General features: G+C 41.9%; 1 protein-coding gene across 3 annotated transcripts in view; it reads left to right on the top strand.

Moving 5' to 3' along the window:
- CRYBG1 (crystallin beta-gamma domain containing 1) overlaps positions 1-24,729 on the top strand; it is a 333,633-nt gene that overhangs the window by 304,538 nt on the left and 4,366 nt on the right. For all 3 annotated transcript variants that reach the window (XM_077487171.1, XM_077487172.1, XM_077487173.1), the window contains 8 exons: positions 1,851-1,977; positions 3,767-3,799; positions 4,205-4,317; positions 10,418-10,547; positions 12,180-12,319; positions 13,197-13,320; positions 14,123-14,281; positions 20,518-20,683. In XM_077487171.1, coding sequence (XP_077343297.1) covers positions 1,851-1,977; positions 3,767-3,799; positions 4,205-4,317; positions 10,418-10,547; positions 12,180-12,319; positions 13,197-13,320; positions 14,123-14,281; positions 20,518-20,683 — 992 coding nt within the window. The remainder of the gene's footprint in view (positions 1-1,850; positions 1,978-3,766; positions 3,800-4,204; positions 4,318-10,417; positions 10,548-12,179; positions 12,320-13,196; positions 13,321-14,122; positions 14,282-20,517; positions 20,684-24,729) is intronic.

The following is a 24,729-nucleotide window of genomic DNA, read 5'->3' as shown; positions in this document are numbered from 1 at the left end:
GCAACTGCACGATGTCCATGCGACCTGCTGCTGGTGTCAGTGTTGTCTTAACGACTCCCTGAAACAGATTGCATAGCGCAGTGTGATTGCTAGAATCGCATCACATGGGTGTTCACACCAATGCGATACAATTCGTGTGCGGAAAAAAAAAAGGAAAAGAGTCCTGCACCATTTTGGTGCAAAATGTATGGCTGAAATCGCACCACACAGACATCGCATGTGATGTGCACAGGAATGCAGTGTGATTCCTGTGCGACTCACATGAGCTGCTTTCCATGCATCAGTGGGAACCTAGGCTCAAACAGGGGTTGAAGGAAAGAAAATTACTCTGCATATTTTGCAGCAAATGGAAAACCACATGATGTGAATTGGAAATGTTGAAGCAGGTTCATTAAGCAGACAGGTCTGAGCGTCTTCTGTTGTGATATGCTTGCATACATTCCTAGGTCACACCTAATATGATAACAGACTTGTCAGAATATGTCTTTTGTCAGCATGGCAATGATTTGTAATTTCCTGTGTGCCCTTGGCAGTAAAAAAAATCCTGTTTTTCTTAGTTAGAGTGGAAGTGGACAACAATAAACATCTAGTACAGGTTTTAAACCTTTTGTCTAAAGCTAAAGAAAAAAAAAGTTTTGGCTAGCGTTACACTTTAAAGCAAACTTCAGTCAAAAATAATTAAAGAAAAAAAAATGATAGTCCATTAAAATATTAAGTACTTCTATCTCGCTGCCAGAAGTTCTCAGTCTTCCAGTATGACAGCCAGGATCCTTTAACCCACTTGTTGTGAGCCCAGGCTCTCATGAACCTGCTCCAAGCCTCGGACTGGGCAGTGAAGGAAAAGAAAAACAGTCATGAGCTCAGCTCTCTGTCAGTTTGGTCCTATCAGAATGCTGCTTGTCATCACATGAACTTATTGGCTTTTTCTGCTTCTTTCTCTCCCATCCTGAGCTCTGCTGTACAGAGACTGCAGCAGGCTGAACCAAATTCCTGTACTTGCACTGTTAAAGTGGTTATAAACCCACTTTGAAAAACAAAACAAAAACTTACACCTGCAAGACAAAGGCATAATGAGCTAGTATGCATAGCATACTAGCTCATTATGTAACACTCACCTGAGATTGAAGCCCTCGCTGTGGTGCCCATACACAGCACTGGCCAGCGACATCACTCCCGGGGTTTACTTCCAGGTATCGCGGCTACGGCGCTGTGATTGGCTGGAGCCGCAATGACGTCACTCCCGCGCATGTGTGCGATAACAGCAGATTCACTGAAGCAACGGCACATACGTGCCATTGCTTCAGTTTGTGTCAATGTGCATGTGCCAATGACATCGGCACATGCAAATACAGGCGATGTTTCCGCGCAGGTTTGCGAGATATCCTGGGTAGCTACAGGTAAGCCTTATTTGAGGCTTATCTGTAGCGAAAAGTGATCTGTAAGGGTTTACAACCACTTTAATATTTAAGAGAATTTAACTCAGTTTTAATAACTACAAAGCTGCATACATTTTTATATTTGCTTTTGGTTTAGGCTAATGCTAAGGCTCTGCACTATTATCTTGCATAACTTTTCTCACTTTTTTCCTGTTGTGTTCAACCAAGTGGTCAACTGACACTAGACAAAAGTGGTTATGAATGTATAGGTTTTTTAGTTAAAGTATATTTGAATATGTGGATTACATAAAAACTGTTGGTATTTTAAGGCTGCCAATAAACTGGATTTAATGACGGGATGTAACATTTATTTTATCGTATATTCGATTGAACTATTTCTAGATAAGGAGATTGTGGTTTACAAAAACACTTGCTGTTGATGTGTATTGACAATTCTGTTTTACTTTTAAACAGATGGGTGGCTTACGAATGTCCTGACTTTACGGGGGAACAATACATACTGGAGAAAGGAATGTACTCTAACTTTAGTGACTGGGGAGCTAAGAGCTACAAAATCTCCTCTGTACAGCCAATTCTTATGGTATGTCAGTTCCACTGTACAGTTTGTTAAAAAAAAAATAATGGATACTATGTGGGGTTGATTTAGTAGTGGTGTACATTTTATGCTAGCTCTACAAATATTTAAACATCCAGTCATATGCAGGGGAGTTTTTTAAACCCTTTATGACCGACTAACCCCTTTGTGTACTCCCAAAATACAGACCAAGCAGTCAAAGACAGTTCTCCGTCCAGATTAATTATTGGTAGCAGTTGCTGTATTTTCTCCATAATTCTCTCCGACCTACTTGAATATCCCCAAGGATGTTTGTAAGGGTTAATATTTTATTTAGGGACTTAATCTGGAGTAGGAAGTCGCCAAGGATAAAATTTGAATTTTTACAATATCCTATCAATGCAGAAAGTTGATCTGTCCCAGATCCATGGATCTACTTGTTAATGGCCCAGTTACAACATCTAGCAGGGTGGAATGCTAAGATGTCCTCTACATCATCCTACAGCCTATGCTCAGTTATGAGTTAAGGCCACCAACCTTTATATACTTTGGAGATGCCAGTTCGAAGGGCTTTGTAGGGATCATCCGTACTCTTTTCTTAATGTGCAAAATATGGGATGTGACAAAAAAATACTGGGTATTTTCTCCTTAATGTACCCCATTAGTTATCTGTACCCCATTAGTCCCCTTTTTTCCTGAAATGTGTAAACTCCAGGGATTCCAGAGATGGGGAAAAATCAGGAATATGCACATTGAAACATCTCTATGATAGTGAGACTTTAAAATCTTTGGCACAGTTAGTGGCAGTATCAATATCTCCAACTTAAGCCAGCCTGGTTCAACATGGTTCAAATCTCAGCTGGTTTAGTAGGAACTGGCGGAGATTCTAACTGTTAATGGGCAGGCTGAAAGTTGATTGATCGATAAACGTGGGTACAACCAGCCTGCTGGATTCTTTTGCGATTTATCCCTACCGCTAGCAATAATCCCTGTCTCTCTCCCGCTGGGAGAAGATAATTGCTGATTCCACACTGTTTATGTTGATGGGGAACCTGTGCGAATTTCTTTCATGCAACCCCTGGTTGCATGAAAGAAATTTGCCCCATGTATGGCAGCCTTAGGCACTCTACTTAAAGCAGAGGTCCGCCCATTGCTGCAAAAATGAAAAGCCAGCAGCTGCACATATTGCAGCCGATGACTTTTAATAATCAGACGCTTACTTGTCCTGGAGTCCAGCAATGTCAGCACCGCAGCTGATGTTTCCTTCAGCTGTCGGATACATGCCACCTCCATTGTGAGTAAGGGAACCCTACTGCAGATGTGCGAGGCTCCGCTCCTCTTTCATACTGGCTTGAGGCCCGTGAAGGAGGAGGAGGGAGCCCGGGTAGTGATGTCAATACCCGTGGCTGAGGCTCCCGGAAGTGGGAACAGGATACCTGTGAAAGACAGGTATCCTGCCCCCCCCCCCCCAAAGGTGCCAAATGTGGCACCTGAGGGGGGAAGGAGTACAACGAGCGCAAGTTCCACTTCTGGGTGGAACTCCGCTTTAAGCTCAGCCTAATTTGGAATTGGTTTCTTCCTCCATGCCTCTCATTAAAAATATTGTTAATGCGTCATCTACTAAAGGATTGATGGGACTTGTGGTTTTGCAACAGCTGGAGGGCTGCCAGTTTGAGACCCCTAGAGTTTAAAGGGTCGGTGGGAAGGGGTTAAACAAAAGTTGCTTAGTACATGATTGGAAGCTTTAAACCTGAATGCAGCATTTGAAGAATGTTATCTTTTCCATGTAAATATTTGTCCTTTTTTTTTTCATTAGGAAACCCTTGATAGCCCATGGGGACATTTTAAGGTATGAATAGTGACTTTCCCCAATATGGTAATGGTTTTATATGTCTCTGTATTGAATCTTAGTGGTTTTACTAACCTATATTAAAAATTGTCTATTTAAGAAGCTCAGCGTCTTGTATAAAACTATTGCAGACATATTTCTTCCTAGCTTGTAACTGAAAGTAAGTCTTGATAATCACACTTTAGAAATGAATATACTTATAAATAGTGTAGAGGTCATGTAGGTAAATAGTAAAAAGAGAACATTTTATAAAGATTATTTTTTAATTACTAATGATATATCTAGCCCTCACTGGCTTGTCCTCGTGGAAACTGTAACAATTAAAAAAAAACATACATCTCACATTCTGTTGTGATCAGTTAGTATTTTTTATGAGATTTTTGTTTTCATTTGATTTTTTTTAAGGTTGAAGTGTTTTCAGAACCTGACTTCCAAGGTCAAAATCAAATATATGAAGGAGATGTGAATAACATAGACGACTCTCTTAAAATAATGTCTTGCAAAGTTTCTTCAGGCAGGTAAGAGACAAATGCATAATAGAGATTCCAGCAACTAGGAACTCAAAAAGTATAGCATATATTGTGTTAAATTGTACTGCCAGTTTTCAGCAAACAGCAAATATATTCTTATACACAACAGTGATGGAGCAAGCAAAGTAAAGAAGACATACTGCTATTATGATGAGATGGGATCTGTATATGGTTCCTCTTTATGTCCTGCACTTCCTAAAGATACCTTTGTGGTTTATACATTCAAATAATATATGTAGGGGTGTACTGTGTGAAATCAACAGTTCCTGCTATTAATCTATAGTAATAAATGCATGCACAATCTGCACAAGATTCACTTTTTGAACAGTAAGCATTATAACATACATTATTAATGCTGACACCTGTATGTTTAGTAGGTCTTTTGTAGACATTGGGGTTGATTTTACTAAAGGAGGCGCATATTCACTTTGCAGAGTGATCGGTTACTTATCTTAATGAGGTGGTCTTAAGTGAAAATTCAGTTTGCAAAGAATGCAAAATCATGTTCAATGAAACGTCTTAAAAAATAAAAATTCTCACATCTCGCACCTCATTCACAGTGCATTTTCACTTTGCAAAAGTAATTTTCACTTAGCGTTACTAAACCCAGGACCCTGCATTCACTATATCTGGTTTACCACTGTACACAGAATATGGAAATACAAATCTAAACTGCTAAATACCTTTTGTCATCAGCAGTATATAGCAGCCTTGTGACTTCTATCAGTGTCAAGCTGAGCACTGGTTAAAGCTTATAGGAGGAGTTTTCATTCGAAAATGAGCAAGTGCTGAGTGCCTCCTAGGGCTCTGTTCTATCAGCAGATGAATTGGGGACAGTAAAAAAAAAAAAGTGAGGATCAGAGAAGACAGGAGTGTAAAATCCAGAAATGGATTTTACTGTAAGTCAAAAATTCTATTTTCTCATTCGTTCATTGACAGACACAGCGCTTCCTTATTCAGAACCATAGGGATGTCCCAAAGCAGTGCCAAACCTGAGGGGTGAGGCAGCCAAAAAACAAAACAAAAAAAAACAGGCCAACCAGATAATCTGGAGCTCAACGAGAACAACTGGAGACCAACCTGAACAGCTAGAAAACCTCTTCATGAGTGAAAAACCCTCTAGAACTCAGCCTGCAGAACCTTGCGACCAAAAGAGACACCCGCAAATGCCAGCACATCCACTTTGTAAAATCTTATGAAAGTGTGCACCGACGACTTGCGTCACTGATGACAGAAGGCCCAGGAGGCATTCAGCGCCCGAGTAGAGTGCACCTTCACCGGGATGGGAGGAACCCGACCCCTGACAGAATAGGCATGAGTCACCGTCTGTCTGATCCATCTAGAAATGGTCACAGAGGTAGCAGACAGCCCCTTCTTTGGCCCATCCATGATCATGAACAGGGAGTCTGACCCCCAAAACGACTCAGTAGCTGCCAAATACACCCTGATCGCCCAAACCACATCCAAGGTGTGTAAGGCAAATTCCCTCAGATGTTGTGGCCTGGGACATAGGGAAGGCAACACAATGTCTTCATTTAAATGGAAATCAAAAACAACTTTTGGAAGGAACGAAGGACAAAGAACCACCTTGTCCTTATGAATGACCAGGTAGGGCGTGCGACAGGATAGCGTCTCTGATTCTGACACCCTGCGAGCAGAGGTGATGGCCACCTACTGTGACATAGTGAGCAGGGGAATTTCTCGTATATTTTTAAACGGAGGCTTCTGTAGAACTGAAAGCATCAGATTCAAAGTCCCATGGTGGCAAAGGAGATCGTATCGGTGGAACTACATGTCTCACCCCCTGAATGAAGGTACACACCAGGGAATGCGAAGCCGGGTGCTTTGAAAGAAAATCCCCAAAGCCGACACCTGGCCCTTGATGGTACTCAAGGCCAAAATCTTTTCAACGCCCCTTTGAAGAAAAGTCAAAATCTGAGCCGCCGAAAAGGAACGTGGGTGAAACCCCACTGACTCACACCATGAAATGTATGCTTTCCACGTCCGATGATATACCTTCCTGGAAGTAGACTTCCTAGCTTTAAGTAGTGTCGGAATCGCTGACGCAGGTAAGCCTCTATCCTTCAACACTTGGTTTTCAACAGCCAGGCCGTTAAAGTCAGTGACTAAAGCAGGGTGGAAGATCGGCCATTGGGATAGCAGATCCTCCCTGAAAGGTAGCCGCAAGGGGGCATCTGTGACCAGCACTAAGTCGGCATACCAGGACTGACGAGGCCAGTCCAGGGCCACTAGAATGACCGTAATTCCTTCGGCCTCGAAGCTTGAGAGGAGGAAAGGTGTAGATCAGACAATACTGGCCCCATGGAGTCACCAAGAGCATCTGAGGCGTCCGCCAGAGGGTCTCGAGACCACCAACCTCTGCTCCTTCCTGTTGACCCGGGATGCCATCAGATCTACGTCTGGAGAACCCCAATGCAGATATCTGTTGAAATACCTCCTGATGTAGGGACCACTCCCCTTGGTCCAACAACCTTGGTGAGGTGGAAGTTGTCCACCCCCGGAATGTGGACAGCGGAGAGGGCCGGGACAAAACGCTCTGCCCACCGGAGCATTCCTGCTACTTCTAGGCCTGCTAACACACTCCTTGTTCCTCCCTGGTGGTTGAAATAGGCCACTGCCGTGGCATTGTCCAACTGGATCCCTATCAGGAGCCCCTGAAGTCAATCCGTCCAATGATCCAGACAGAGTCTTATCGCCTGGAGTTCCAAGATGTTGATGGGTATTCCTCCAGCGTCCATCGACCCTGAGCCGAGTTCAGGCCCAGGACTCCGCCCGCCCGGACAGACTGGAATCGGTGGTGACCACCGTTCAGTACAGAGGGAGAAAGGATTTCCCCTGCCACAGAGGCGGGGAACAAAGCCACCAGATCAGGGACCCTTTGGTTCCTTGGCTCAGCCATATCTGACCGTCCAGAGACCCTGGACATTTTAACAAGATCTCCTTTTGCAGGGATCTCGTATGGAACTGAGCAAACGGGGCCGTCTCGAACATAGACACCATTAGACCTAGCACTGGCATGCAAGTCTGCAGGGAGACCCACCTGCTAGACAGCAGTAAGCCGGTTGCTGTCTGTAACTTATGGAGTTTGTCCTGCAGAAGGAACACTCTGGCCAAAGCGGAATCCAGAGTCAGACCCAGATAAACCAATTTATGAACTGGAATCAGTGCAGACTTTTGGTAATTTATCAGCCACCCAAAATCTGCCAGAGTCTGAATAGCAATCTCCACGTCTCCCCTCAGGGTCGCTGGGGACTCTGCTCGCAGCAAGAGGTCGACCAGGTAGCCCAGAACAGCAATTTCCCGCTGGTGCAGTAGCGCCAGAACTGGGGCCAACACCTTGGTGGAGACCCGAGGAGCAGAGGCGGGACCAGAGGGTAACCTTGCAAATGGATAATGCTCCTCTCCCACAGCAAAGAGGAGGAACAGCTGGTGTTGTGCACATATTGGAATGTGCAGGTAGGCATCCTTGATGTCGATGGAGGCAAGAAAGTCCCCCTGATGAAGAGATGCCACCACGGAGAAAATGGACTCCATTCTGAACTTCCACACCCACACAAAGCGATTCAGGGCCTTGAGGTTCAGAATTGGACATACTGTACCCTCTTTTTTGGGGATCGTAAACAGGTTTGAATGAAAACCCTGGAAACGTTCCAACGCTGGAACCGGGAAAATCAGCCCTTGCAGCAACAAGCCTTGCATCGCACCCTGGAGGGCTAACGTTGTCCGGAGACAGCTGCAGATTGGACGGAAAAAATCTGCTTAAGGAACGACAAGACTGGACTTCGATCTTGTAACCAGACAGAATCACTTTGTTAACCCACATGTCGTATATCAGAGAGATCCACGGGCCCAAAAACCAGCAAAGATGTCCCCCTACCTGGACTGCGGGTGAGGGCATACCACCATGCCGAAGGAGCCTTCTCTGGGGATCTGGTGAACCCCGCTCTCTGTGGTCACTTGTAACCTCCCAAGGGGGTTTTAAAGACTTTGAGCCTTTATCAGCGGACCCCGAAAAAACGTTATGTGCCGAGAAGGAAGGTCCACGATTGCAACGTGGCTCCTTCCCCTTTGGACTGTGAAAGAAAAGTACTCTTCCTCCCGTGACACTCTTAATGATATCATCCAAAGTGGCCCCAAACAAACAATCGCCTTGAAATGGCAGATCAGCTAGGGCTTTTTTTAGAGGCCTAGTCCGCAGTCCAACACTTCATCCACAATACCCGCCAAAGCACTACAGCTTAGAAAGCAAGGGAGCTGAGTCCAAAGAGGCATCACAGACAAACTGCAGCCACTGGACAAGTTGGTCCACCAATACAGTGAAGACAGGAGGAAACTCCAGGTCATGGCACAAGGGCTTTGCCCACTCTGTCAGTGTTTGGGACACTAGGGCAATGGCCAGGACCGGCCGAAACGCCGAACCTGCAATAGTGAACATAGTGTGGCTCAGAGACTCTGGCTTCCTGTCAGCCAGATCTTTAAAAGCTGGAGAGTCTTCAACTGGAATCATGGTGGCTTTGTTCAATCGAAAGACTGGAGGATCCACCACAGGTGGAGACGTCCACTTCTTGAGAAGACTCTACTCAAAAGGCTAACACACAGCAAAGCACTTTGGGACCGCAAAAGGGATGTTTTGAATGCTCCCATTTGTCAAAAAATATTGGATAAGGGAACACTTATGCCGTGAGACGGCTTTTAAGTACCAAAAGGGACCGACACCTGTACTGCAGCTACGTCTTACATTTTTAAAGTTTCCTGCACAGATGCAATCAGTGTGTCCACCAGTGCCTTCTCATGCGCAGCCACCGGGGCAGAGGAATCATTCTCACTGTCTGAAAAATCTGGGAGCGTGGCCGCAGACCCCGCAGGGTGGGCCCCATCCACGGCTGCCGAATCAGATTCAGGATCTGACGACACGGATGAAGTGGGGGATGCTTCTTGCTAGTCCACCACCCAAGAGCTACTTCCACCTGGGACACAAAGGACTCCAGGGCCGCCATCAGTGCGTGAATGGATGGCTGTGACCCAGAGGGACTTGCAGCCTTTGATAGGGGGTCAAGTGGGGAAACTGCTCCATAGGGGAAGAAGAGACGACCCCCCCCCCCCACACCAAGAGCGACCACTGCAAAGTGACACCCCCCACGCTGGTAGCGGTACCGTAACACCAGGCCACCCCACAGCCTGCAGCAGAGAGAGGAAGGGACCCCACCAGACTCTCCTCCGCACCGTAGCGCTTGCTGCCTCAAGTGTAGATTCGCACACGTGTGGTGTCAGAGGAAGAGGATAACACAGGAGTTAAAAGGAGGAGCTTCCACCTGCTAAAAAAATGATATCTGGGCTACACAGTAATGGCCACCGCTGCCTGAGCACAAAAACCACCAAATCATGGCTGCCAAACCACGCAAACCTTTCCGCCAGCCAGAAGAAGTCAGCAGGCAATAGGGGGGAAAAAGACGCCGGCTGTGGCAAAATGGCCGCTGGCCACACTACGCAAAGCTGACACAGGCTCCAGGAAAGCCCCTGAAAGAGAAAAAGAGAGGATCTGGGCACCCGGAACGCCCAGTGCCTCCCCCATGGTAAGCTTTGCACCTGGCGGCGTGCACCCCTTGCTTGCCAGTACCCAACCCCATCCCCCAGGATCCATCATGGCACCACACTACCCCATATAGAGGAGAGGGGGGTTACCAGGGGACCTCCAGGGACCATCCACCCCAGGAAGAGGGTGCAAGGGTGGAGGGAAACCGCAGGACCGACCGACCTGGGGAACATAGATCATATAGAGAAACTTTTGACCTGAAGGTTTTACAACCGAAAGTTTCTCACATCCATTCTTCTGAAACCTCAAAAAAAAATTCTTACTAATGATAATAACAGTTATCATGTGAAGAAAATCAGCTGTAGCTGCCCCATGTTGAATTTGTTTTCATGGCAGGTCTAGAGTATTGTTAGCATTTCACCATTAGCATTGACCATTAATAAGGAACTTCCAACATTTATATAATTTTTTTTATTGTTGAATTATGTATTATCTTAGAGTTCCAATTTCAGTCATGAGTGTTGTTTTTTTTAGGTGGGCTTTGTACGACCAAAAAGACTTCTCAGGCAATCTCTGGGTATTGGAAGAAGGCACCTTTCCCAATTTATGTGCTATGGGATGCCCACACGATGCCCGTATTAGGTCTTTAAAGATGATAAGCTATGTAAGTACGGTATTCACTCATTTCTCATGTTGCAAGCTGCGCTTCTTGCTAGTTATGTATTCTCCTGTGTTCTGGTTCATTTCATTTAAACACATCTGCTTGTAGACATATTGATACAAATGCTTTAGACAACTTAACCTAGACCAGTCTCTGTATCTGTATTTGTTAGCCGGGGAATGCCCAAAGGCTATGTTCTGTACTTATACAAATCATATTCAATGAAAAATACATAAAAAAAAATAATAATAATCTCTCACTCTGTTTAGAGGTTGTGGTGGGCCTTGTGTCCAGCTACTCCCGTTATGGCTGTAGAACCTACTGATAATTAAGATGTTAACAATTTCTAATGACCCATGCAGTTTAGATTCAAGCTGCTTGGTGTACATTTTGCCACTGTGCAACTTGTGGCAGCAGGGTGGTCTAATGTTTTAGCCACTGATAAAGCATAAGGTTTGGCGTTTCGTTGATGCATTTGATAGGCTAACTAAAGGCTTTGAAGATGCAAGTTTTTGAAACCCGTTCGGTTTCTTTCCCCTTTATTAAATTCTGAATTTAAAGACAACACACAGAACAACACTGTTTGGCACTCTTTCACACGGATGTCAATTGTCTACCATTCTTGGAGCAGGCTTTATTAACCCCAAGGGGTTTCTGAGCTGGGCTGCATATGCGTGTCATGGGAAAAACACACCAAAAAAGGTGCACTCCATTCACTACGCTGTGTGAATAGGTCATAAAAGTAAAATTGGTGCGTTTAGACCCTCCCCCTCCCTGAGCTGGACCTGGATTACAAGAACAATGACAGCTGAATGTCTTCCTTTCCATGTACATGTATAAACATGGCCATAAACTATGGAATCTAATCGTAAAATCTCTGCACAATTCTCTTTAGAGTTACCAAAACTGTGGAATAGGAGGACCTACCTGAACAATCCATTCAATTTGTATCAAATCAGGCAGGCCCTTGCCCTACATAGTTGATAGATGTAAAGGAGATTGTACAATCTGATTGCATGTTGTATGGCCACCTTACAGGAAGAAGTGGGAAAGTGAGTCAAAATAAAAGAGGTGGTATAGTATTGAGGGAGGTGTGGTCCAGAGTGATCAACGCCATATTCTTTGATACAGCAAGGCAGTGTATGATGGGATAAGAAGCTCCTGGAGGGTCACATGATATAAGTCAGCTCTCTGAAAGCATTTTATTTTTATTTTGAACTGAGAAGTGAAAATTCTAAGGTTCCGTGAACTAGATAAGTGAGAGATAAGCCCATTGGGATGGCTTGGGCAGAAAAGACAAAACAAAAGCCTATTCTATGCTATTTATTATGAAAAGTGAAGTATCAGGCAGTATCAGACAGTCTGAACTCTAACCTTCCTCTTCAGCAGAGATCACCTTACTGAATGGCTTAGGCGATCAATATATGATGCAACTTTCTTTCCTGCCAGAGGTGGCAGGAAAGTAAATCGCTCTATTTCGCCATCAACAGTCAGTGGACATAGGTCAGTCCATTTATGGCTGGTTTAAGACCACAAAAAGAAGCTCTATCAGGTGATTTCATCTCGTGTCTATGAGCTGATACACAGGTAACATTTGAAATCTTTTTGTACTGAGAATGATATTTATTCCAACAGGAATTTTCAGAGCCGGATGCAGTACTTTTTGGAAAGGAAAACTTTAAAGGGAGAAGAGTAAAAGTTAGCAAAGAATCAACAGATCTGCAGGCAATGGGCTACTCCCCCGATTTAATGTCTCTTGAGGTCCTTGGAGGAATGTGAGTATGATCTTACCTTGGAAGGTTGTCTAACCAATGAAAAGGGCTCTGTTTCTTTGCTTAGTAGTTTTAAAAAGCATGCAGCCCTTTTTGGATTCTGCATGTACTGTATGTATTTGTATAACATGGTGACTCCATAGTACGGTTTATTGCCAAGCTAGACATGCAGCAGCCGATATTGAGAGCACGCGGCCTGGTACGGCTCGGGGGGGGGGGGTCGCACGCTCGTCCCCATCCCCTTTCCTAACCGGCCAGGTTGCGTGCTCAAATAAGGGTCTTATATGGACCTTGAGGGGGACCCCCACGCCGTTTTTTCAGCGTAGGGCTTCCCCTTTAAGTCCATACCAGGTGACTGGGCCAGCGAGGTGTCAATCTCGCCGCCAAAGGCGGCGACATTGACCTCCTTCGCAAATCACGGCTACCTGGAGCCACGTTCAAAATGAACTGACTTTCCTCCGTGTGCGGCGGACTAGCACACAGATGGCCGGATTGTCCGCCGGACTCGCAGTCCGGGGGAAAATTTTTGAGTCAAAACTACTTTCTAAGTCCGCCTTACTTTTGGGGAAAAAAAGTCCGCCAGAGCCCACTCACGGGCGGATTGTCCGGACCAGGTCCACCGGATAGTTTGATCGCGTGTACACGGCATTAATGTTATTTTAATGATAAAAAAATGAACTAATGATAGCAATGCCATTGCATCAGTACTCAAAAATGTAAAACGTAGTTTTCAATAATGATACATTGGCATTACTATCATTGAAACAAAAGAATTAGAACATAATTGCTTAGGAAAATACTTTCATTATGAATTGTTATGATTTTTGATGTTGTTTGTTTCCCTAATGCCTTGTCATAATGTAGACATTTCTCCTTACAGATGGGTGCTTTATGAATACGCTAATTACAGAGGTCAACAACTGTTAATTTCACCAAGCAGGATCGCACAGTGGCGGCAGTTTAGTGGCTGGAATAGAATTGGATCACTACGTCCCCTTCGACAGGTATTTACAGACATCTGAAGAAGCCTAAAGATTACATTTTCTGAGAAAATGTCTGATAATTCAGAAGTATATTTAATAGCTAAATGCTGATTGGATTATTTACTATTTTCTTGGATTAATTCAGTTATACAGTATTTCAGTAAACAAGTTCATCAAATAAATGTCAGAAGTACTACTTGACTAAGGGTGGAGTTATAAAAAAAATTTCAACTAAAGTATTTGAATTAATGTTTGTATAAATTGGTTGAACATTTAATTCAGGAGAGTGTAAAGGAGAATGTCAGATACCATTTGTAAAAAAATTAGGCAAAGCAGATCATGCTTCATCACAAACCTTGTGATAAAAGTACATGTAAACCAATCACTAAAATGTCATACAAACTTTTACATGTTAAATAAATTTTCAGTATATTTAAAATTGCAGCTGTCATTAAAATATCATGTACTGATCCTGTCATGAAGGTTTTTGTTTATGCTCTTCCTGTTATAGGATGACAACACTCTGTTCCAGTCTCTAGGTTGTGTTTATGCACAATACTATAAAAAAAAAAAAAAAAAAAAAATGTAATTCAGGAAGGGTTTACATCTGCTTTATTACATTGGTCACATGAGCATCTAGTGAGCAGAGCCATACTCAATGATTTATTTCCAGTATTAACTACTTTAAAGTTACGTTAACTAAGCCTTTAAGGATGTGTGCTGTCATTTTTTAGACATTAAATATTTATTATTCTCTTGGTAAGTTATGGGTTGATACAGTAACCTATAAAACATTAAATATTGCTTTTCTTTTTTTTAACAGAAACGATTGTACTTTAAGCTTCGAAATAAGGAAAATGGAATGATGATGTCAACAAATGGAAATGTAGACGATCTCAAACTTTTAAGGATACAGGTTATGGAGGACAACGTAGCTGAAGATCAGATCTGGGTTTATCACAAAGGAGTCATTAGATGTCGGGTGCGTCTTTTTAAATTTTTTTTTTTTTTATGCATTTCAATGTGTAAATAATATTCTATACTTATATATGCAGCTGCTTTAACCACATGCTGACTGCAGTACATATACATACATTGCAGTTTGCAAGTGGTTTTACTGGGGTTATGACTGAAGCTATCAGCCATAAGCCCGATATCCGATACCCGGCTGGCTTTCTCATGAAAGTGGTCTAAGTGGCTCATTAGCCACTGGATCGCTTTCCCTCCCACTGCTTACCGATGTTTCTTGGGTTTACAATTTCCACCGGCGCACCTGAGAAGCGATCCAACAATGCAGCAGGCTGGTTACATATACAGTGAGACTAGATCATCTTTGATTGCCTATATGACCTTGGAGGACAGGAGTGACATCATGACGTCCCTTCTGGTCTAGGGCAGAAGTAAAGTTTTTTTCTTTTTTAAACAAAATCATTTTTTATTTTTTTTGCTTTTAAAAGTAAAGGAGAGATTTGGGGTCTTTTTGACCCCAGGTCTCTCCATAAAAACGACCTAACACTCTTATTTATATTACAAGAAATGTTTCCTTGTAATATGAATAAAAGTGCTAAAAAATAAAAGGGACAGTGTAAAATTAAAATGAAGAAAAAAAATGTAAGTACCACCATCACTTTGTGCTCGCATGCAGAAGCGAACACATACGTAAGTCGTGCACACATATGTAAACAGTGTTCACACCACACGTGAGGTATCCCCGCGAACATTGGAGCAAGAGCAATAATTATAGCGCTAGACCTCCTCTGTAACACTAAACAGGTAACCTGTAAATTCATTTAAACTTCGCCTATGGAGACTTTTAAAGTACTGTAGTTTGACGTCTTTCCACAGATGTGCGCAATTTTAAAGTGTGACATTTTAGGTATCTATTTACTCAGCCTAACATCATATTTCAGATTATACAAAAAATTAGGGTATTTACTGTGTTCTTATTTTATTTATTTTTAATTAATTTAACGTGTGTTTTTTCCCAAAACATTGCGCTTGAAAAGCCGCTGCGTAAATACCGTGCAACATAAAAAAATTGCAATGATTGCCATTTTATTCCGTAGGGTCTCTGCTTAAAAAAAGAAAAAGAATACAGTGTTTGGGGGCTCTAAGTAATTTTCTAGCAAAAGATAATGATTTATTGCAAACAAGTGGTTAATAAACAGCCAAAATATTTTTTTTCTTTAGAGCAGCATTACAAGAAAAATACACAATTGCTAAATAGGGAAAGACCTTCTGCCTCTTGTCATGGTATATGGCTTATGCAAAATTGGTTGTGTTGTTGCTCTCCATTTATATATCGATTTCTAAAGCAGAAGTCACCATAGTGTTTTAAACGATTTACTTTGATGAGCATAGACATTGTAAATCAATAAGAATTCCCACATCCACATTAAATGTATTACATTGTAACATGAACATTAATGAAGACAAGCAAAGTGTGCCCATTCGTTTGTTTTATTAATGTGCGCATACAGCATTTTTCACAAACCATGACACTTCTGTGCCATACACACCAATGCAAAAGCAATCTGTGCTTACTCGAGCACAGTCACATACAGCCATTCACTTGTATTGAGGCAGGGATTGTACACTTCAGCACTCAGGAGCTGCTATACTGCACTTGAATATGAAGATTAATGTTCCCAGGCCCTGATTTCCAGGTCCGTCTGTCATGGACAACTCCTGGTCCCACTTATGGTTGAGAATCAGCATGATTCCCAGTAATATGCTATGACATTGTAATCACATGTTATTTTGTGTCCAGCTTTTTCTGTGTGTACTTGCTCTGTACACAGAATAAAAAATAAAAAAATTTTTTATGACAAGTACAGGTTTTTAAAGCAAAAACTTAAGTAAATAAAGTTTTTCAAATTTTACTTGGTAGCCTATAACAGGGGTCTCTAAACTTTCTAAACAAAGGGCCAGTTTACTGTCCTTTAAACTTTAGGGGGGGCCGGACTGTGGCCAGAGGGGGAAGAAAATGTCCTGGGTATCAGTGGGAGGAATAGTGCCCCATTGTTGGTGTCAGTGGGAGAAATAGTGGCCCATCATCAACGGGAGGAATAGTGTGCCATAGTTGGTGTCAGTGATAGGACTAGTGCCTCATTGTTGGTGTCCGTGGCAGGAACTGTGCCCCGCTGTTGCTGACAGTGGGGAAAATAATGCCCCAAGGGCCAGATAAATGCATGCAACGAGCCGAAGTTTGGAAACCACTGGCCTATCATTAAAAAAAAAAAAAGATTTATTAGTGTACCAAATAAAAACCTTATGTGTGCTTAAAAACAATGTAAAATTATTCAAATTGAGTTATTGTCAAGTTAATGGACGTATGCTGAAGTTGTTAAATTTGGTCTGGACATCTAGCCATCAATGACTTCTAGCCATGTAAGGGATAATATATACCCTGTGCACATTGTTATAAACATTTCTTCTACTTCTTCACTCATGAATGCAAAGGGTTAACAGTTACGATGTTATCGGTGACAATTATCACTAAGATCGAAGGTGGTAGGAAATCCAAAAATGTAGAGTTGTCCGATAACTTTTTAGAGATTTCCTCTGATTTCCTGTTGCATCTCCAGCACAGAAATTCAAGGCAAGTCTCTCCATTGGGCCTTAGGCAGTATATAAAAAAATCTGATTTTATTCAAAACTAAAAAAATATGTTGGCTTTACCTATACTTTAACCCTTTCGCTGCCACCAATATTGGGCTTACTTGGTGTCAGCAGAAGCTTTTACACACACGCCTAGCTGCTACACCAGCTGGAAGTGTGTATGTGTACTTTACAAGCAGACTGTTGGCTTTTTGGTATAGGTCATTTAGGGCCACCCATTCACTTCCACAGGCAGTGGAGTATGCCACTTAGGGAATTGGTATGACTCACCCCCGCCATGTATCCCTGGCTCCATTGTACCACCTATAGAGCTGAGATTAGCATGATGGGGGTCGCTGGATAGATGTTTGCCAATCCTCCCTTTGGTGAATGAACCAGGAAGCAATGTGTATTGCATAACTTTCCGGTTCAGAGCTGTCGTTCCCCACCATGCACACCAATAGTTCTAGGGCCATTATTCAGTTATCTCTAATTTTATGATCTTTAAGGGTTTTTAAAGGAATAGCCTATGGACATATTTAGAGGGATATCTATTTGCTTGACGCAACCTTGTCTATATTTTACTGAAAATTGCGCAATATATTGGGTTTTTGTGTACTAAAATGGTTTTAGTGTATATTTTATGGAAAATATGCGTTTGATAGACTAATGTGCTATCATGTCACCTAAATAATTGCAATGACAAAAATTGCAGTAAATCCAGGGTCTCTGGTTTCAGAAAATATATAATGTTTGAGGGTTTAAACTAATCTTCAGGCCTAAAATGTGCAATTAACACATTTTAATGTGCATTTATTGTGCAAAAACTGCTCTGGCAGAAAAAGGGTTAAATGCATTTACTCTATGCAAATGATTTTCTGTAAGCTGACTTTGGTAATGCATTTATTGTATTTTGCAATATATGTCAATGAAATAGCTTAGCAGAATAAAAAAAAATAGACTATAATTCTGGAAATGCTGCAACTTCTAAAAGATTCCCCTGTGTGCCATTGTATGACGTTGATTCCTGGCACAGGCACATCTCCTCTTTTTTTAGCGCAAGACACTATTAATATGCTGGTAAACAGATCTGTTAACCATATTATTTATATAGTGAATGTTCCCACAACTTTGACATTCTTCAAGCAGGAAAACAGAAGAGTCACTGGTCCAAAACAGAGCAAGCAGATAAAGATCACCCTAGATTACACTTCGGAATTTGGAAGTCAATATGTTGACTGTTGTAATCCTTTTAAACTTACTCATAAGCATTAGTTCATCATCTGAGGCCTGGACTGTTTGTATCTATTTATTACAGGTACCTTTTATAGCATTGTCAATTTACGCAGCGCTTTACATATATAGTGCCCCAGAGGGTTGAACAAAAAAGACAGATCACCATACCAACACAAGAGATGTTAGTGCCGTGGCGCGCCCCCCCCCCCCCCCCCCCCCCCAACTCCAATTGTGCTATTGTATTCTGACAGGAAGGTTACCTCCTTCCCTGCCAGAATACACTGAGCAGCGCTTGCAGCTCCATTGGCTGTGAGTGCTGATTGGATGCTGGTTTTCCAGGGTGTCCCTTTGACAAAAGCCAGTTGATACACACAAGTCGGCTGGTTCATGCTGAACAGTGTGTACCCAGCTTTACTCTACAATCACCTCTGTTCTTTTCCCTTTCGTCCAAATACATCCTCCTCCCTTTCCTCCCTTTCTTTGTGTGGGATCAGGCCAAGTCATACCCTACCCTGCCTTGGTAAAATACAAGGCTGTGAACAAACATATGTGTTTGGGAGAGGACTACCTTGCTCTAATCCTTCCCTAATTGTGCTTGTTTTTTCTTGTGGTTCTAAAAACCCATCTTGAGGCGAGGAGATCAGACTGGTTAGTCACTTTTTCAAATAATGTTTTAGATTTTTATACCAGTGATGTAATAATTAGAATTTGAGCATTGCCTGTGGTCATCTATGGTTGTAACAATATTTCTGTTTATGAAAGTGCGGTTTCTGAAATGTAATACAGTGTCAGGTCTATGTTGATGATAATTCCAATATATGGACTGAATTACTGTTTATCTCCATATTATAATATAAAATATATAAAAAAAAGTAAAAATATTTTTAAAACCTACCTAGCACCTGTACATATGAACATTACTGTGCACATGGAGCTTATTTACCCGACTCTTTAATGTTTTTTAAACTTTACAATGAAAATATGAATATTTTATTGTGTTTGTGAGATCAATATATTTAGGTATATTTACTACTGAAAATATCGATTTGATAAGCAGTTGTGCTAATATTGTACAATAGGAAAAAATAGCAACTACTACAATTTTATTCTATAGGTTCCCTGCTTTTTAATAAAGTATACAAAGGTGAATTCAATAAAGTTGCTTAATCCTGATGTTAATCCCTCTTGTTAATGTGTTGTGCCAAATGCATGAAGCATCTGCAACACTTTTTGGTTCTAACAGCGACTTATGTGTCAAATGGAGGTAGTTCTGCAATGCACCACTTTTGCATTGCGATGCAATTCCTGCACCAAATTCAGAATACAATACTGGCAGTTTTGTATCTTAACGAATGTGGAGCAAATTAAGACCAACTCTATTTTGGCGTACACTCAGAGTCCCTGGCACAGATCTTGTGAAAGTGTCATGTGACAGGTTCTAAAGAGGCACATAAATTTGGCACGTGCTATACCACTATTAGAAAGCACACAAGACACTTTTTGCAAAATCTGTGTCTGCACGAGTCTAGGAATTTCAGGTATAACGTTTTGAGGTTTTAGGAGTGTTTTCACTTTTGTGTTGTGTGATTTTTTTTTTTTGGGACATAAAAATAAGCAACATTAAAAAAAAAAATGACACCTCATTTAATGTGTAAATAATTCTGCCATCTTTGGTACCAGAAACATAATTTTAGTGCCAAGTTAAAGAGGGAAAAAGTGCAGAATTAGATTACCATACTATACTTTAAAAATATTAATAAAAAGTATCATTGTTCACACTGTTAAAAAAAATCTGTTTCCAGGTTGTCTTCTGTGTTATTTCTATGTTATTTCTGTGCCTAAATAATAGATGCATTGCAATTAGCTGGTTTTTGACACCTGCCACTAATACATTGTATTCTTTTTTGATTCCTTGTCAACAGGCACTTATGCTGAAACATCAGTTTATAGTAGCATAGGGCCACTGACAGCAACTCTTCTTCACAGATTAGAACTTTGGCTGTCAAACTGACAACAGGTTCTGATAGAAATACCTGCAAGTATTCATCTGTCTGTAGGATGTATGAGGTTCATCCTAGTCAATAACTGGTTAGGTAAAATTTTTGGCGTTTGTCTTTATATAGTGTAAAAAGCAGATATGCTTTATCAAACAGTAGAAATGCCAGTCTTAGTTAAAATTCTAAATCTTTGTGTTAATTTGTGGTGCATTATTCGGAACCTATGAGACTTCCGTCTATAGAATGTCTTTTAAAAGTGGTTAGTCTACTACATAATGATCCACTATATGTTTTCTTTTCACTCTTTATTTACATTTACATGCTCTTTTTTGTTAAGAATACATTAGTATACATTATAGTAATTTCTATCATTTCTAACCTGCAGATTGCTGAAGAATGCAGTATGGTCAGTGCAGGGAGTCTGATCACCGCTGGCAGCAAACTTGGCTTCAGTCTGGATGAACCTGGAACATCACCAGTTCTTTGGAGTATCAGTCCTGAGGGCAGAATCCACAACCGATCAAAGCCAAATCTAGTTTTAGATGTCAAAGGTAACGTGTATTTTAAAGGTACACTTTGGGATAAAAGGGAAATTTTACTTTGAAAGGGATGCCAGACATGACTGTATACAGTAAGTTGCAATCTGTTCCAGAAACAGTAGGGGCAAGTGGATCACATCATGTCCACCTTGGCCAATTAGAGTAAGCCTTTTTTTTCCTTGAAAAAAACGATAGCCCCAATTCCAAAAAGTTGGAATGCTTTGTAAAATCTACATAAAAACAATGCAATAATTTGCAAATCTCATAGACTCATATTTTATTCACAATAAAAATGAAAAAACCTATCAAATGTTTAAACTAAGAAAATGGGAAAAAAAAATAAGGTCATTTTGAAATTGATGGCAGCGACACATCTCAAAGTTGGGACCGGGCTATGTTATTTCTAAATGGAAGATGGACCTCCCAGGTACTATAGCTAGAAAAGACTGGTTACAAATCTGGTCTACAGTTGCTTCTTGCCCTATAAATAAATTCAGCTGAATCTATGTTCAAGACTGTTGCAAGCACAGGTGGTTGGGAAAGTAGGAAAAGTTTTAAATAAGACTATTAAGGCTACAGTGGGATTATGTTTATTGGGAGTTATGAATGAAGAAAGGGTGTAGATATACTAGGATATTTTTGTAAGAAGTATTATTCCTGGCACAACAACATATAGTGGAAAAATGGATCCAGCCAAATCCACCGACAATAAGTTAATGGGTGAGGACAGTAAACCAGGTTGTACCACAGGAGAGAAAAATGTATGAACAAAGGGGAAATCTGCAGCCATATGAAAAGATATGGGAAAAATGGAATAGATCATATTTAACAATGGATGCAGGAAGACCTGATTCTATAGTATGAAGTGAATAAAAGAAGGAAGGAAATCGTGACTATAAGATGGATCAGTGGGAAGAATGAGATGTAAGAGTGAATAGATATGAAAATAGGAATATATGTTAATATCTTGGTAGAAAAAATAAAATGTATAAAGTATGTATATTAATTTGTAAAAAAAAAAATTGTAATAAAGAGTTATATATATATATATATATATATATATATATATATATATATATACAAAAAAAGTGGGCTAACTTTACTGTTTAATTTTTCTTCAATTCATTAAAGTGTATTTTTTTTTTTAATTGCGTTTGAAAAAATGCTGCTCAAATACGGTGTGACATTAAATATTGCAACAACCACCATTTTATTCTCTAGGGTCTCTGCTAAAAAAAAAAAAAAAAATTATATATATATATATTTTTTTAGCAGAGACCCTAGAGAATAAAATGGTGGTTGTTGCAATATTTAATGTCACACTGTATTTGAGCAGCATTTTTTCAAACGCAATTAAAAAGAAAAAATACACTTTAATTAATTGAAGAAAAATTAAACAGTAAAGTTAGCCCAATTTTTTTGTATAATGTGAAAGAAGATGGTACACCGTGAGAATCGTGATCTTTATTCTAAGGGTCCTTTCACACGGGGCGGATCAGTTCTGATCCGCCCCGTGGATGTCCGTTTGCTCAGCGGGGATCACTCCGCCGATCCCCGCTGAGCAGGGAGATGACAGGTCTGTCTCCGCACACTGTGCAGGGACGGACCTGTCACAGCGCCGCTCTCCCCTATGGGAGATCGGATGACGACGGACCGCAGTGCCCGTCGTCATCCGATCCGATCCGCAGACGGATGGAAAAATAGCTTTTTCCTCCGTCACACTTTTTCGGATCGGAGCGGGTCGGATGTCAGCGGACATGTCACCGCTGACATCCGACGCTCCATAGAGCTCTATGGAGCACCCGTTCAGGTCCGCCTGAAAAACTGACAGGCGGGCCTGAACGGAACGTTAGTGTGAAAGGGGCCTAAGCAAAAATTGTGATTCTCATTTTAGCCAGAATCATGCAGCTCTAGTCCCTCAGTGGGACCCTTTCAAATGTTTTGCAGTGAGCCCCAATCCTGATGTCTTTGGAGGCCTGCTATGGTGGCAAAATGCCAGGGCCTAGTAGCAAGTGTGACCTTTGTGACCCTGGTAGTCCTGCCTCTGCCTTAAGCTCTTGCAACATTTTTACACTGTCCCATACCGAGAGACCCTTGGTTTGCTTTATTTCATCTCAAACATCCAGTTACTCTCTAAAAATTTTAATTAACCACTTGCTTACTGGGCACTTAAACACCCTTCCTGACCAGACCAATTTTCAGCTTTTGGTGCTCTCACACTTTGAATGACAATTACTCAGTCATGCAACACTGTACCCAAATGAATTTTGTGTCCTTTTTTTCCCACAAATAGAGCTTTCTTTTGGTGGTATTTGATCAACTCTGGGGTTTTTATTTTTTGTGCTATAAATGAAAAAAGACCGAAAATTTTGAAAAAAAAACGCATATTTCTTTGTTTCTGTGATAAAATTTTGCAAATTATAATTTTTTTTTCATACATTTTGGCCACAATTTATACTGCTACATATCTTTGGTAAAAATAACCCAAATTAGTGGATATTATTTGGTCTTTGTGAAAGTTAGAGAGTCTACAATCTGTGGTGCGAATCGCACAAAATTGATCACACCTGATGTACTGGTGGCCTATCTCATTTCTTGCGAGCCGAACAAGTCAGGAAAGTACAAATATCCCCCAAATTACCCCTTTTTTGAAAGTAGACATTCCAAGGTATTTACTAAGATGCATGGTGAGGTTTTTGATGTTGTCATCTTTTTCCCACAATTCTTTGCAAAATTAAGATTTTTTATTTTTTTTTATCTCACAAAATTTTCAATGTAATAGGTTATTTCTCTCACATGGCATGTGTATACCACAAATGACACCCCAAAATACGTTCTGCTACTCCTGAGTATTACGATACCAAATGTGTGAGACTTTTACACAGCCTGGCCACATACAGAGGCCCAATATTGAAATAGCACCATCAGGCGTTCTAGGAGCATAAATTACACATTTCATTTCTCAACCACCTATTACAGTTTTGAAGGCCCTGGAGCACCAGGACAATGGAAATGCCCACAAAGTGACCCCATTTTGGAAAGCTAACACCCCAACGTATAATCTATGAGGCATAATGAGTCGTTTGAATGGTTCATTTTTTTTCCAGAAGTTTTGGGAAAATGTGGAAAAAAAATGAAAACGCATTTTTTTTACGCAAAGTTGTCAATTTATAAGATATTTCCAACACATAGCATGTACATAGCAAAAATGACACCCCAAAATACGTTCTACTACTCCTCCCGAGTATAACGATACCAAATGTGTGAGACTTTTACACAGCCTGACCACATACAGAGGCCCAATATTGAAATAGCACCATCAGGCATTCTAGGAGCATAAATTACACATCTTATTTCTCAACCACCTATTACAGTTTTGAAGGCCCTGGAGCACCAGGACAATGGAAATGCCCACAAAGTGACCCCACGTGGCACTGGAGGCAGATGGCACTGGAGGCAGATGGCACTGGAGGCAGATGGGGCTAGCAGATGGGGCTGGCAGATGGGGCTGGCACTGGCAGATGGTGCTGGCTATTTGCTCTGGCTAATTGCTCTGGCAAATGGGGCTGGCAGATGGCACTGTGGCTGGCAGATGGCGCTGGCAGGTGGCGCTGGCAGGTGGCACTGGGGCTGACGGATGGCGCTGGCAGGTGGCACTGGCAGGTGGCACTAGCAAGTGGCACTGGCGGCACTGGTGGTGGCACTGGCGGCACTGGCACTGGGGCTGACGGATGGCGCTGGCAGGTGGCACTGGCAGGTGGCACTGGCACTGACGGCACTGGGGCTGATGGATGGCACTGGCAGGTGGCACTGGTGCTGGCAGGTGGCACTGGGGCTGGCGGCACTGGGGCTGACGGCACGGATGGCACTGGGGCTGACGGGCGGCACTGGGGCTGACGGGCGGCGCTGGCAGGTGGCGCTGGCGGCAGGCGCTGGCAGGTGGCACTGGCACTACTGGCAGATGGCACTGGGCTGACAGATGGCACTGGGCTGACAGATGGCACTGGGGCTGACACTGGCACTGGGGCTGACACATAGATCGCTCTCCCTCCTCACAC

This window comes from Lithobates pipiens, unplaced genomic scaffold, assembly GCF_037356315.1.
Source record: "Lithobates pipiens isolate NorthernLeopardFrog02 unplaced genomic scaffold, aLitPip1_a1.2 Scaffold_18, whole genome shotgun sequence".
NCBI classification, from domain to species: domain Eukaryota; kingdom Metazoa; phylum Chordata; class Amphibia; order Anura; family Ranidae; genus Lithobates; species Lithobates pipiens.
The sequence above is the reverse complement of the archived record's forward strand: the minus strand, read 5'-3'. Positions and strand labels throughout refer to the sequence as shown.